The sequence below is a fragment of the Capra hircus genome, chromosome 4, assembly GCF_001704415.2.
Source record: "Capra hircus breed San Clemente chromosome 4, ASM170441v1, whole genome shotgun sequence".
Taxonomy (NCBI): Eukaryota; Metazoa; Chordata; class Mammalia; order Artiodactyla; family Bovidae; genus Capra; species Capra hircus.
The window spans coordinates 112957761-112970068 of record NC_030811.1 but is presented as its reverse complement, the minus strand read 5'-3'; the positions used below and the strand labels follow the sequence as shown (position 1 = coordinate 112970068).

General features: G+C 50.4%; 1 protein-coding gene across 1 annotated transcript in view; it reads right to left on the bottom strand.

The window, feature by feature from the left end:
• ABCA13 (ATP binding cassette subfamily A member 13) overlaps positions 1 to 7902 on the bottom strand; it is a 389474-nt gene extending 381572 nt beyond the window's left edge. The window contains exon 1 of the mRNA XM_018047508.1: positions 7834 to 7902. Coding sequence (XP_017902997.1) covers positions 7834 to 7902 — 69 coding nt within the window. The remainder of the gene's footprint in view (positions 1 to 7833) is intronic.

Below are 12308 nucleotides of genomic sequence, written 5' to 3'. Positions count from 1 at the left end.
TTGTATGCAACTATATATATGAGTGTGTGTGTGTGTGTGTGTGTGTGCGCGTGTGTGTGTGTGTGTATAAAACGCTCCTTCTAACCCTCAAGGTAGACTATTGAATAAGCCTTACTATGCACACATAGACGACACACACACTCTAACAGCTGGAGAACGACAGGGCCGTGAGACAGAACCTGGACACACCACTGGCATCACGGGACTTGACATCCCTTCTGGAGAGAAGCCACCGATGGGTAGCACAAACCCTTGAGATGGATGCTAATTTGAGTTCCCTTTGGCTTATCTTAGGAGAAGGCAATGGCACCCCACTCTAGCACTCTTGCCTGGAAAATCCCATGGACGGAGGAGCCCGGTGGGCTGCAGTCCATGGGGTCGCTAAGAGTCAGACACAACTGACCAGCTTCACTTTCACTTTTCACTTTCATGCATTGGAGAAGGAAATGGCAACCCACTCCAGCGTTCTTGCCTGGAGAATCCCAGGGACGGGGGAGCCTGGTAGGCTGCTGTCTACGGGGTCGCACAGAGTCGGACACGACTGAGCGACTTCACTCACTTGGCTTATCTTGCTATTTTGGATTTATTCTAAGACTTACTTTTTCAGCAGGCTGGGAACAAGGGAGCCACCTCTGGAGGGGAGCTCAGGCCCTGTGTGTCTGGGCCTGACACCACACCAGCTGTGAGGCTGACAGATTGTAAGGCTGCACTAGAGACAGGGCCCTCGAGCAGCTCCCCATGGAGATGGCCAAACCATCCCCAACAAGAATTTCCTAATCCTTGTTGTTTGTAGCATCTTATCCTATTCAGCCATATGGGTGCAACTCAGCTGGCTCTGGAACTCAGCTGCTCTGCTGCTGCTGCTGCTGCCAAGTCACTTCAGTCACGTCCGACTCTGTGCAGCCCTGTAGACAGCAGCCCACCAGTCTCCTCTGTCTCTGGGATTCTCCAGGCAAGAGTACTGGAGTGGGTTAGCCCTCAGCAAATAAACCTTGCACAAGTTATTTGAAGGCTGTTCACTAGAGGAACTTGGGAGAAAGCCATGGGGGCCCCAGCAGTGAGGCTCCAGACCCAGGCAGTGAAATGGGACCTGCCAGGCAGGCTGTGGCAAGACCAGGCAAGTCTGGAGCCTGATCTAAAGAAGGTGATGGTCGGAGGCCACTGGGCGGGCAGCACGACCCAGACCCAGGCTAGAGGAGACGAGCAGAGGAGGGACTCCCTGCTCACAGGTCCACCTGCTTTCACAGCACAACTCTGCTTTCACTCCCCGTTTTGCTGCTATGGCAGCCCCTTGCCCCACACTCGGCTGGGATTCTGTAAGTCTGAGACAAACCTCAAGATGAGATGCAGGCACCCTGCCTCCGCTTCCCTCCAACCAGCCCTAAGGAACGATTCTTTTCCAAATTGGCAGTGGGAGAGACTTGGGTATCCAGGTCAGACTCTTGCCAGGAGCTTCAGCTTCAAACCAGTCCTTGCTGGTGAGCACACCCAGGACCAGGGCGCAAGGGTGTGACTGATGGCAGCAGCGGGTGGGCAGGAAGGAAAGGTCCCCAGCAGGTGAGAGCCAAGGGCCGAAGAGATCCATGTGGAGTGCAGAGCGCAGAGCTGACCTCAGAGCGAGGCCCTGCAAAGTGGCCCCTGGATCCTTGGCTGGAAAAGGCGCTCTTCAGGCTGGAAGGCTCCCCAGGAGGCAGCCTCAGCTCCAAGACAATTGCATCAATCAAGCCCCAAGGTCCTCTGCCTCCATCTCTGCAGTTATTGTTACCAGGAGGTCAGGTTTGTTTGTTTGGGTTTTTTTTCAGTCTTTCTAATCATTGCAAAATCCAGGCCTATGCAGGCTAAAGAAAACAACTAAATAAACCAGGGAAACTCCAAGATTTCCATCAAATAAGAAGGAGGCGCTTGTTCTATGTTTTCAGTTGATTTTTCCCCCACAGAAGCTAACCCACCATCCCAGAAACAATCTTCCCCATGAAGATCCTGTCATTTTCCCTCCCATATGAAAGAAAGTAAAAGTGTCAGTCACTCAGTGATGTCCAACTCTTTGCGACCCCATGGGACTGTAGCCCACCAGGCTGCTCTGTCCATGGAATTATCCAGACAATAATACCGGAGTGGGTTGCCATTTCCTTCTCCAGGGGATCTTCCCAACCCGTGGATCGAACCCACGTCTCTCATGTCTCCTGCATTGGCAGGCAGGCAGCTTCTTTATATCTCTAGCACCACCTGGAAAGCCCCTCCCTCCAATATGCTGGTAACCATTTCAGCAAAAGAGCAAAGCAAAGAGATGTGTTTTTTCACCCTGACAATCAAATTGAAAAAGGAGAAACTGGATGCCTTGCTTTTGAAATCACATCAGTTTCCCATACCTTAAAAAGACTGGAACATTCTTAAACTCAGGCAGTGACGCAGGACAACAGGAACACTTCCAGCCAAAGAAAACCCTGACTAAGAGGCTTCTTTTGCAAGCACTCCTGAAGCACCCTTCAAAAATCACCTTTTGTTCCATTGTTTATTTAATCACCAGTGCTTTGAAAGACCACAAGGGAGGAAAATCGAGCTCCAGCCAGAGACTTAGAAGCAAATTAAGATAAATCAGAATGAAAGAAAGGGCTCTGCTGAGATCATGATTATGACCGGAGGGCAAAGCAAACAAACCCAAGCAGCCTAGTTTGGGGCTGCCCCACACTCTGCAAGGATGCCTGCTTTTCCATACTCCCTTGTTTCCTAGATCAGTGCTCTGAGTAAACTGAAAACACACGCAAATGACCTTTGCTGACCTTCCCTGACTGGGTTTGTTTCCTCCTAGGGCAACCAGGCAACCGGGCCAACCCTGAGGACCCCACAGAGGTACACAGAGGCAACGCCCAGTAGAAAGATGGTCAGCTTTGTCTCTTTAGATGGACAGGATTCTTCTGAATGGTTTTCCAGTTTTAATAACAAGGAGATCTATTCAGTCAATCCTAAAGAAAATTAACCCTGAATATTCATTGGAAGGACTGGTGCTGAAGCTGAGGCTCCAATACTTTGGTCACTTGATGCAAAGAGTCTATTCATTGGAAAAGACCTTGATGCTAGGAAAGATTGAGGGCAGGTGGAGAAGGGGGCAACAGAGGAGATGATTGGATGGCATCACGGACTCAATGGACATGAGTTTGAGCAAATTCCAGGAGATAGTGAAGGGACAGGGAAGCTTGATGTGCTGCAGTTCATGGGGTTGCAAGGAGTCAGACACAACTTAGCAACTGAACAACAGCAGTACAAAACCAGCAAACATCAACCTCTAAGACTTAAGTGCTTTTCCAAAAGAAATAAGAGCTTCTTTACTTCCTAGGGCTTGATGTCTATAATTTTTCACAATTCTAGAAAAATACAGAAATTGTGGCCAGCATGTTGTTAGCTTGTAACTCAGCTGGTAAAGAATCCACCTGCAATGCAGGAGACCTGGGTTCAATCTCTAGTGCTCTGGCCTGGAGAATGCCATGGACTGTATAGTCCATAGGGTCACAGAATCAGACGTGACTGAGTGACTTTCAATTCACTTCACATGTTGTTTCCCAAACGAAATTATTCTTTAACACCATGTTAGGCTTTTAGCACCTGAAATCTCAAAGAAATATGAGGGATGTGTTCTGTAAAGAAAACACAGACAGATGCGCACAGAAGTCCTCAGGTTTCAGGGAATTAGAGCTGAGATGGAGTTCACTCTTTACATGTTAAAGAGAAGTGGGATCCGGGTGGCGTTTTAAGGACCAGGCCCTAAGGCACAGGTAGACAAAAGCCCAGATGGAAGGTAGAGAGAGTCCAGATGCAGCCTGGAGTGCGTGGTCTTCCTGGGGGTTTCTAGAGGGAAGCTTGAAGCTTGAACTTGCCCCCGCTTCGTGTATCAGGGGCTTTCTGTAGCCAAGCCAGAGGAGGAGCCCTGGTGACAACACCATAATTCTGTACAAGAGGTGTGCATTTTACCACACAGGTGGTCCTTTATGGCAAGAAGACAGCCCTTTACGTGTGGCGTGGGTCTGGAGGTGTGTCGACAGGCAGAAGTGTGTTGTTGGTGAAATGGTAACCAGGAGAGTGTGATTCGTTCCGCCAGCTCCCTTCAACCCACAGCTGGGACTGGACTACGGATTTACAGGATGAAGGTGTCTTCGCAATGAACCACACTCCAAGCCCCCTCTGATAGCCGAGTCTCCAGTAAAAGCTCACCAAAGCCCAAAGCTTGCATTACCCTTCCTTCAGGAGTCAGGAGTTAGAGGCTGGTCTGGCTGTGGATGGAGCTGGCAAGGGTGAGGGGAGTCACAGGAGGTGAGCGGCAGGGCAGAAAGGAAGGTTCCCACAGGTGCAGAGCACAGCAAGCAAGCTCAGCCCAGAGCCGGTCACCGCTCCACGAGCCACAGGCTGCCTGGAGGAACGAAGCCATCTCTGGCAAGCAAGCACCGCTCAGCCTCTCCTTAATAAAGCATGGAAAAACCTCAAGACTGCAGAGCTGGGAGACATCCAAGCGGTAGACACTTGGCTTACGTTATTTTATCTGGTTCTTGTTATTAAATTATTAAAATGAGACTAGATGGACAGATCGACTTACAGACAAAAATATAAAAATGAATACATAAATTCAGGTGGAAAAGCATGGCTCTCGGCCAGGGGATATTTGTCAGTGTTGAAAAGCTTTCTTAGAAGTGTCCCACCTGATCTCCCCTGGGGCCACCACCAACTGCCGTTGACCTGCCCAAATGCAGGTGTCCTACGTCTGAACCAGAAACCTGCTCCAGGAAATTCCTTCAAGAGCAATGAGTCAGCATGAGACACATCCTTCAGGCACCAAGAAGTTATTCTCACTGGTACCCTGGGAGGAATGTTCATACCCAACATGAGGGTACAGTTGGATAAATTATGCCAACTGTAAAAACTACTATCCAACTGATAAACTACTGTCCAATAAAACCATTAAATATGAAGACTAAGTAGCAGCTTTTAAGATATTGTGATTCAATGTTAAGTGAAAAAAAAAGCTAGCATTTTAACCACATAAAAATATTGCATAACATCTACCAAATGACAAGACCCCAAAAGTAGCAGACACATTTGGATAATGGAATTTTAAGGGATTTTTTAACTTTTCCTTATTGTTATGGTGCTGTTTGTGTAATAACATTCAAGAGAAAAAGTAAGTAATTTAAAGTAGTTATAAAAATGTGCTTGTATTAAAACCGACTTTTTCCAAGAACAGTAGCATTTCAAAAATCTATAAAACTAAGAATTAATATAAGTGTGATGTGTCCTATTCATTCATTCCATACTATTCCTACTATTTTTCTGTTTGAAATGTCACTAATAAAAGGTTTCTTAAAGGAACTATAATAATAAAATTAATAAAAATGAAGGGCTTTTTAAAGTAAATATAAAAAGAAACATGCTTCTCTCAGTGGTATACTCACCTTACATGCAGTGCTCAATTTTATTTACTAAGGAAACATTTATTTGAGGCCATGTAGTCACTCGGTCGGATTGGCTACCCCCCACCCTGTTTCTGCCAACACCCCATTTTCACAGTCGGGAAGCTGCTGTGAACAAAGAATTTACAGATGACCATTGGAGACCAGGAGGAAGCTGTGAAAAGTAGGTCAAAGACATTCGCCCAGAGGGGCCCTGGCCTCAATCTGTGCAAGGCCATCGCGTGAGACGTGAACTCCTCCTTGCATGTGGTCCCCAGGGCTCCATTCCAACCCACTCATGCGGCAGGAGCCACAAGTTGCCCTTGGATCTCTCTCCTCTCTCCCTCCTCTGGGTCACCTCCCACCCCCCACCCCCACTGGATGTCCGAGACCCCCACCTATACCATCTCTGAAACTGGCCAAATAAGCAAACAGGTCTCACTCCTACGCCAGGTATTGCTGCGAACACGTGACACGCACTGACTCTAATCCTTCACTCTCCTTTACAGGGAGGAAATCTGCCTCCACAAGCGAAGGAGTGAGGGCAAGGTGGGACGTGTTCTCAGCACCAAGCCCCGGGGTCAGCAATACTCCTTTGCTGTTACACGCAGCGCTGCAGTGCGTGGCTGTGTGCGAACAGCTCTTCCCATTTGTGCAGGGACACGTGCAGAATATTTCCCCAAAGGCGGGTCCATTACACACGCGCTTGTAAAACCCCATCACTTTCTCTGTCCTAACCTGTAGCTCCATGAGAGCAGGAGCATGTAGCTCCATGAACCTTTGGCAGGTTCAGCAGGCATCTATTATTAGCACACAGCAGAGATGCAATAAATATTATATTCTTCTTTCACTTGTTCAATAAATAGTTATTGAACACCTGACTTGTTCCAAGCACTGTTCTGGGTGCTGGGGAATATGTAGGTGAATAAATCAGAAAAAAACTCTCAGCTCTAAAGGACCTGACAATCTAATGTGAGTTCCAGAGCAAATGAACCAATCAGTAAATTCATGATGTGTTATGAGGTGATAAATACCAAGAAAAATAAGGCAAAGAATGATGGGATACAGGAGCTACCATTGAAATGAGTGGTCAACAGACCAATAAATGCATAAAATATTTCTGATGGGGATATTTATTTCAGCAGCATTCAGTCGTGAAAATATTTAAACAATTCAAGGGTCTGATAATGAAGGAGAGACAGGCCTGCCCTACTGAGCTGTTCTGAGGTTTAAATCAGTTGACAAAAAACATAAAGTGTGGAGCCTGAGAACCTAACTTCTACCCACAACATTCTTTCAGAGGAAAATAGGCTTCATTCCCCCAAACCAACTAAATGTCAATAAAATCTGCTTTTCATAAATTGAAAACCACTTTCGTAGACACCAGTGCACTGACAATCCATCAGAGCAAAGTCTGACTTGTTAGTTTCTGACCTTCAAAATTCTACACAAATTTCCAACTGAAATCATTTTCATCCTGAAGATCTTTGCATGAGAAAGCAAGCATCTTTTTTAAAACATTTTTTACATTATTTTGAGGAAGCAAGAATATTTTGCAGATGAGCATTTAGCAAAATGAAATTCAATATCAATTGTTGAATTTCTTCCAAAAGAAGAATTGGTCAGCATACACACACACACACACACACACACACAAACTCCATACGCTAAGTGTGGACCTTAAAATCAGAAACAATGCAGATATCACTGCTGGTCTACCTCTATGGAAATGACATTTCCAATTGTTCTTTTTAATCTTGTAGCATTAGGAATAAAGCATAGTGTAATAATAGGAATTATTATATTAAAGCATAGGAATAAAGCCAAGTGTAACAATAAGCCATTGATTCTACTTCATTAAAACACACCTGTGCAGGATATTTATGTAGCATCAGCACAAATTTGGTTTGAACAAGTCCAGTCTTCTTAGGAGAGCCTTGCTATGCAATTTGGATGCAGCTCGCAAGAGATGTGAATTAACACTAAACATACAACATCAAAGAATAATAGAATGGTTGCTTCTTGCCAATTCTGGCTACTTAGGCTGTGTAGCCTCCTGGTTTGCAGTCCATACCTGTGATGTTCTGTTTATGCATTAAAAGGATGTACCAGAAGATTTGCAGTTCAATTTTTACCACAGATGCTCAAAGTACCAAGTACAGTTCAAATTCTCTTTAAAAAAAAAAAAAAAGTTTTTCTAAATTAGCAGTTTTCTGACCCAATGCTGCAGATGGTCAGGAAGGCTCAGCTTTTGTTAATAATACTTTAGGCCCCGGGGGGTAGGTTCTGGATTTCAATTATCCAGTGTCCCCAGTTGCCTAAGTGAGCCAGACCAGCCCCTCGCCCCCACCTCCCCAACCTCTACGACCCCGGAACCCTGCAGACACGCAGCACTCACCGGGTGCCTGACCCTGCACAACCAATTCTTCCAGACCAGGGCCCGGAACTGGCGACCTGCCCGCCCCATGCCTGCCCTCCAGGGCGCTCAGGACGCCGGCCCCAAGCACCCGGCTTATATTGGCCTCCTGGGCGAGGCCGGTGCGGATTAGTCAATTCCAACAAAAGTGAGTGATGCAAAACAACCTGCAGGCGACTGAACAAGGCACCATCGAATGTCCTCCTGCTCTGCCTGTGCTGAGAAATCTTACCTTCTCACTCAGTCCAGCGTCGGGGAGAGTGGGGCTACAGAGCCAGCCTCCGGGCCCTGCAGGCACTCGCACTTCCAAGGACACACTCAGCTCCTGAGTGCGCGGCCAGGAGCAATGCTCACATTAGCGCTGCCCACTTTGCCCTTGATGTTGACCGGATGGAGTTACCCCTGCCCGCCCCTGAAACCCCCGCTACCACACCAATCCACAACAGGCTCCATTTCGGACGCCCGGTGGCAGATCATCAGTGGGAAAGAGATGGGAGGACAGCGGGGTGCAGCGTTGGTCTCCCGGGGAAGGAAAGAAGATGCTTCAAGTTCTGCTGCGCTGTCACGCCCCCCTTAATCCACGTGTTTCATCTGTTTTCCCCCCAAAAGCCCAAGGGGCCTGGCTGACCTCTCCTGGTTCTGTGAGTAAACCCCCTATGCTCTCCCATCTGTAATTTATCGCTACCCCTGGAGAAAAGCAACTGACAGAGCTCTGGGCGCTGTGGAGAGCAGTGAGAACCAGCAAGCTGCCGGCTCCTCTGAGCGCAGCTGATTTCCCCACACCTTTAGCTTCCTAACCAGCTGGAGATTTCAGCTGGGCAGCAGTTGCTCCATCCTCCTAGTGGCCAAGGCTCCTGGGTTCCTGTGGACTCGGTGTTGTGGTCAGGAGGATGTCAGGCAACCAGATTCCTGTGGTCTTCCATTTCATAAAGCCATTTTCACAAGCTACCAACGCTCTATCAGTGGGCTTTGCAACAGCAAAGGGCACAGGCTTCAGCAGAGTCAATTATCCTACAAACCTATTTTTTAAAAGAACGTCATTTTAAAATGGTATTAAGGTTCTGGGTTTCCAACGCAGGCGGTGCAAGTTCCACCCCTGGTTGCAGACTGAGATTTTACATTGCTGTGCAGGAGACCAATACATAAATAAAAATTTAAATATTCTTTTATTTGTTGGGCTTCCCAGGTGACACTAGTGGTAAAGAGGAGACTCAGATTTGATCCCTGGGTCGGGAAGATTCCCTGGAGGAGGAAATGGCACCCTGCTCCAGTATTCTTGTCTGGCGGGCCGCAGTGCATGGGGTTGCAAAGAGTCAGACACGAGTGAGGGTCTGAGCACTGCTCTTATTTGTAACCCAGGTTGAAGCACCAAATTGAAGGTCATGGGGGTGGAGGGGAAGCGCACAGTCCTGCCTGATGCTCCAGCCATGGGTGGCCTCCACTCCTCCCTAAAACCCTACCCTTTTGCAGACAACACTTCACATCCCAGGGAACTGTCATTCTTCTTAAAAAATCCAGTGTACGGAAAAGCCCCCAAGCATGGAGTTTCCCCCATTTCATCTCATAGCAGCCAGTGCTCTGCTCACTTGCACATGGCTTCACTCATCCTTCTCTGGAACCATGCCATGAGCGTGGCATTCAGGTCCCAATTGCACTAATCAGGAGGGGTTGCTGCTGGGGCCGCTGTCCAAGGTTCAAAAAGTGACTTTTAGTTAAACAGAGAATTGCCAGGTGACTATGCAATTCCAGTGCTAACTATTAACTGCTACCAACCCCAAATGCAGACTCATCTCTGTCCAGGCACACCCAGGTCCACTGCAGCACATTCACAACTGCCAAAAGCTGGAACCACTCATGTCCAGGAAGCCACGAGTGGGTCAACACATGGTGGTAGATACATATGTGGAACAGAGGAAACGGCAACCCGCTCCAGTGTCCTTGCCTGGAGAATCCCAGGGGCCACGGAGGCTGGTGGGCTGCCGTCTGTGGGGTCGCACAGAGTCGGACACGACTGAAGCGACGCAGCAGCAGCAGCAGCAACAGAGTGAAACGCAGACACCGCAATAACACTGACCGTACCCAGTGGAGGAAGGGGGACAGGAGAGGCCACACGCGTGAGTCCTGCACACGGGAGTGGGCAGAGGAGACAAAACCGCTGTGCTGAAGCCGGGGAGAGTGCAGGAGCAGAGAGATGGGGAGGCGAGGTACCGGTGCGGGTCGCAAGTCAGCCTCCCCAGGCGAGGCCGAGCTATGGGACCAGGTAACAGAGGTCGTCGCACCCTGCGGACGCGCTGACTGTTCACTGTCAGATGGCCAGTTTTATGTCACGTGTCCGTGTCCCTCAAGGAGTTACTTTTCAGTGATTGTCCCGACTCGTCTGTCCGCAGCCACCTGGCCGCGCTGACCCGAGGATGAGGTGAGGTGCAGCGCGGCCAGAGAACCAGCGTCTGACCCTGGCAGCTTGGACCACGCTGGCCCCTCGCGCGGCCAAATCTGTGGATTTGCCACGTCCACGTCCCCACGAGTCGGGCGGGAGCGCCTCCGGTTGGTTCGCTTGAGCGAAGCCAGGCGGACGCTCCTCCCAGACGGTGCCCACCCTCCCCGGCGCTCCGCACTTCTGCCCCCGGCTACGGCGGCGGCTTCCCGCGGGCACGCACGTACACACACAGGCACACAAACACACATAAACGCACATGCACGCACACCCAGGTGTACGCACACTGGCACGCACGTGCACACACGTGCACACGGAGATGCGGCGGCCCCGCGGCCAGACTGCTGCTCCAGCTCGTGGGTGGAGGGGACACCGCCCGCCTACCCGACCCGTCCCGGCTCGCCATCCGCACGGGGCGCATCCGCCTCCAGTCCCTGCCGCTCCAAAAGCGCAGCTTCCGAGGGTGACCTGCTGGCTAGGAACCCGAGGTGAGTACAGCCAAACCTCCACGGCTTGAGGACGGTGGCGGTCGCTGGGGGCCAGCGGCGCGTGCAAGTTCCCCCGGTGGAGACTCGCCCCCGCCCCCCTGCAGGGCTGCCCCTCTCCCGTCTCCCTGCCCCCCAGAAAGCTCCCAGGATGCGAACCAGCCAACCTCTGCCCGCTCTTCTCCAGTAGCCAGCCGAGCCCTAGGCAGCCGCGCGCTGTGAGCAGTAATCGTGTAATAATAATTGTATAGCAGGACGGCTGGGGGTCGGAGGAAGGGGTGGAGGCCCGGGACTGGGACCCCAGCAGTCCGGATGGCGCACCCACAGCGGGAGTGGCTGCTGTGAGGAGCCGGGGCCTGCAAGACTCCGCATCCCCACGCACACGACCTAACCAAAGAAGGAAGGAACCTGGGCTCGGTCATGCTCGCTGAGGCGCCAAGAGTGCTGCTACCTTGGCCATGGTCCACTTTTCACGACGCCGACCCTCCGTCACCCTCCCCTCCCCTCCCCTCGCTCTTCCCACCCTCCTACTCCGCGCCCCCTCCCACTCAGGTTCCCCCATGCGGATCCCGGGTTACAGTGATCCCGCCTTCTGCCTGCCCTCTCCCAGAGGGGTTCCCCACCCATACCCCCGTGCAGCAGGCTCCCAGACTGTCCAGCACCAAGCACCCACCTGTTGCCCCCCCAATACACACACACACACCCAGCCATCTTACTCAGACAACCTCCTGTTTCACACTCTCTATTCAAGGGCCATCACATCCAGAGAGAAGCATGAAAGTTCGGATGTCACCATGACAACTGGAGGAAGAAACCTGAGAGGAGGCTCACCCATCCCTCTTGGTTATAATGCTCAAGAATGAAGGTTTGCTGGTTCATTGGTGATTAGGAAACAGGAACTGTGAAACCTATATACCAAGGTAAGTGGAGGAAGGAAAGGAGAGTGTTATGGATGGAATCGTGTCCCCCAAAATTTATGTTGGGCTCTAACCCCAGATGTGTATTTGGAGATCAGACCCTAAGGCTAAATGAGGTTGTAAGGGTGGGCCCTGACTCAACAGGACCGGTGTCCTTACCAGAAGAGGGGAGACCAGAGCTCACTCTCTTTCCACGCACACACAGAGGAAAGGCCACGTGAGGACCCAGCCAGAAGGTGAGCGTCTGCAGGGCAGGAAGAGAGGCCTTGCCAGAAACCAACCCTGCTGACACTTTGGCCTTATGTGCGGCCACCCGGGCTGCCGTGTTCTGCTTTGGCAGCCCTAGGAAGCCAATGCAGGGTTCTTACATAAGGGGTCTGGGAGGCTAGAGTTGCTTTTGTGTCTCTGCAGGTGAGGCTTGCTGGTGCTGGCAGCTTACCCAGATCTGGGCATTCCTCTGGCCATGGAATACACTCAGGAGACCATGGAGTTAGCAGAAAAGTCTTTGTATAAAAGGATCCTGAGAATGGAACTCCTGGAGATTTTCTGTGAAGCTGATGTTTCCCTGGAGGGGGAACTGATCACTTGCATTAGCACAGACTCCTGAGCGACCTGTGCTGG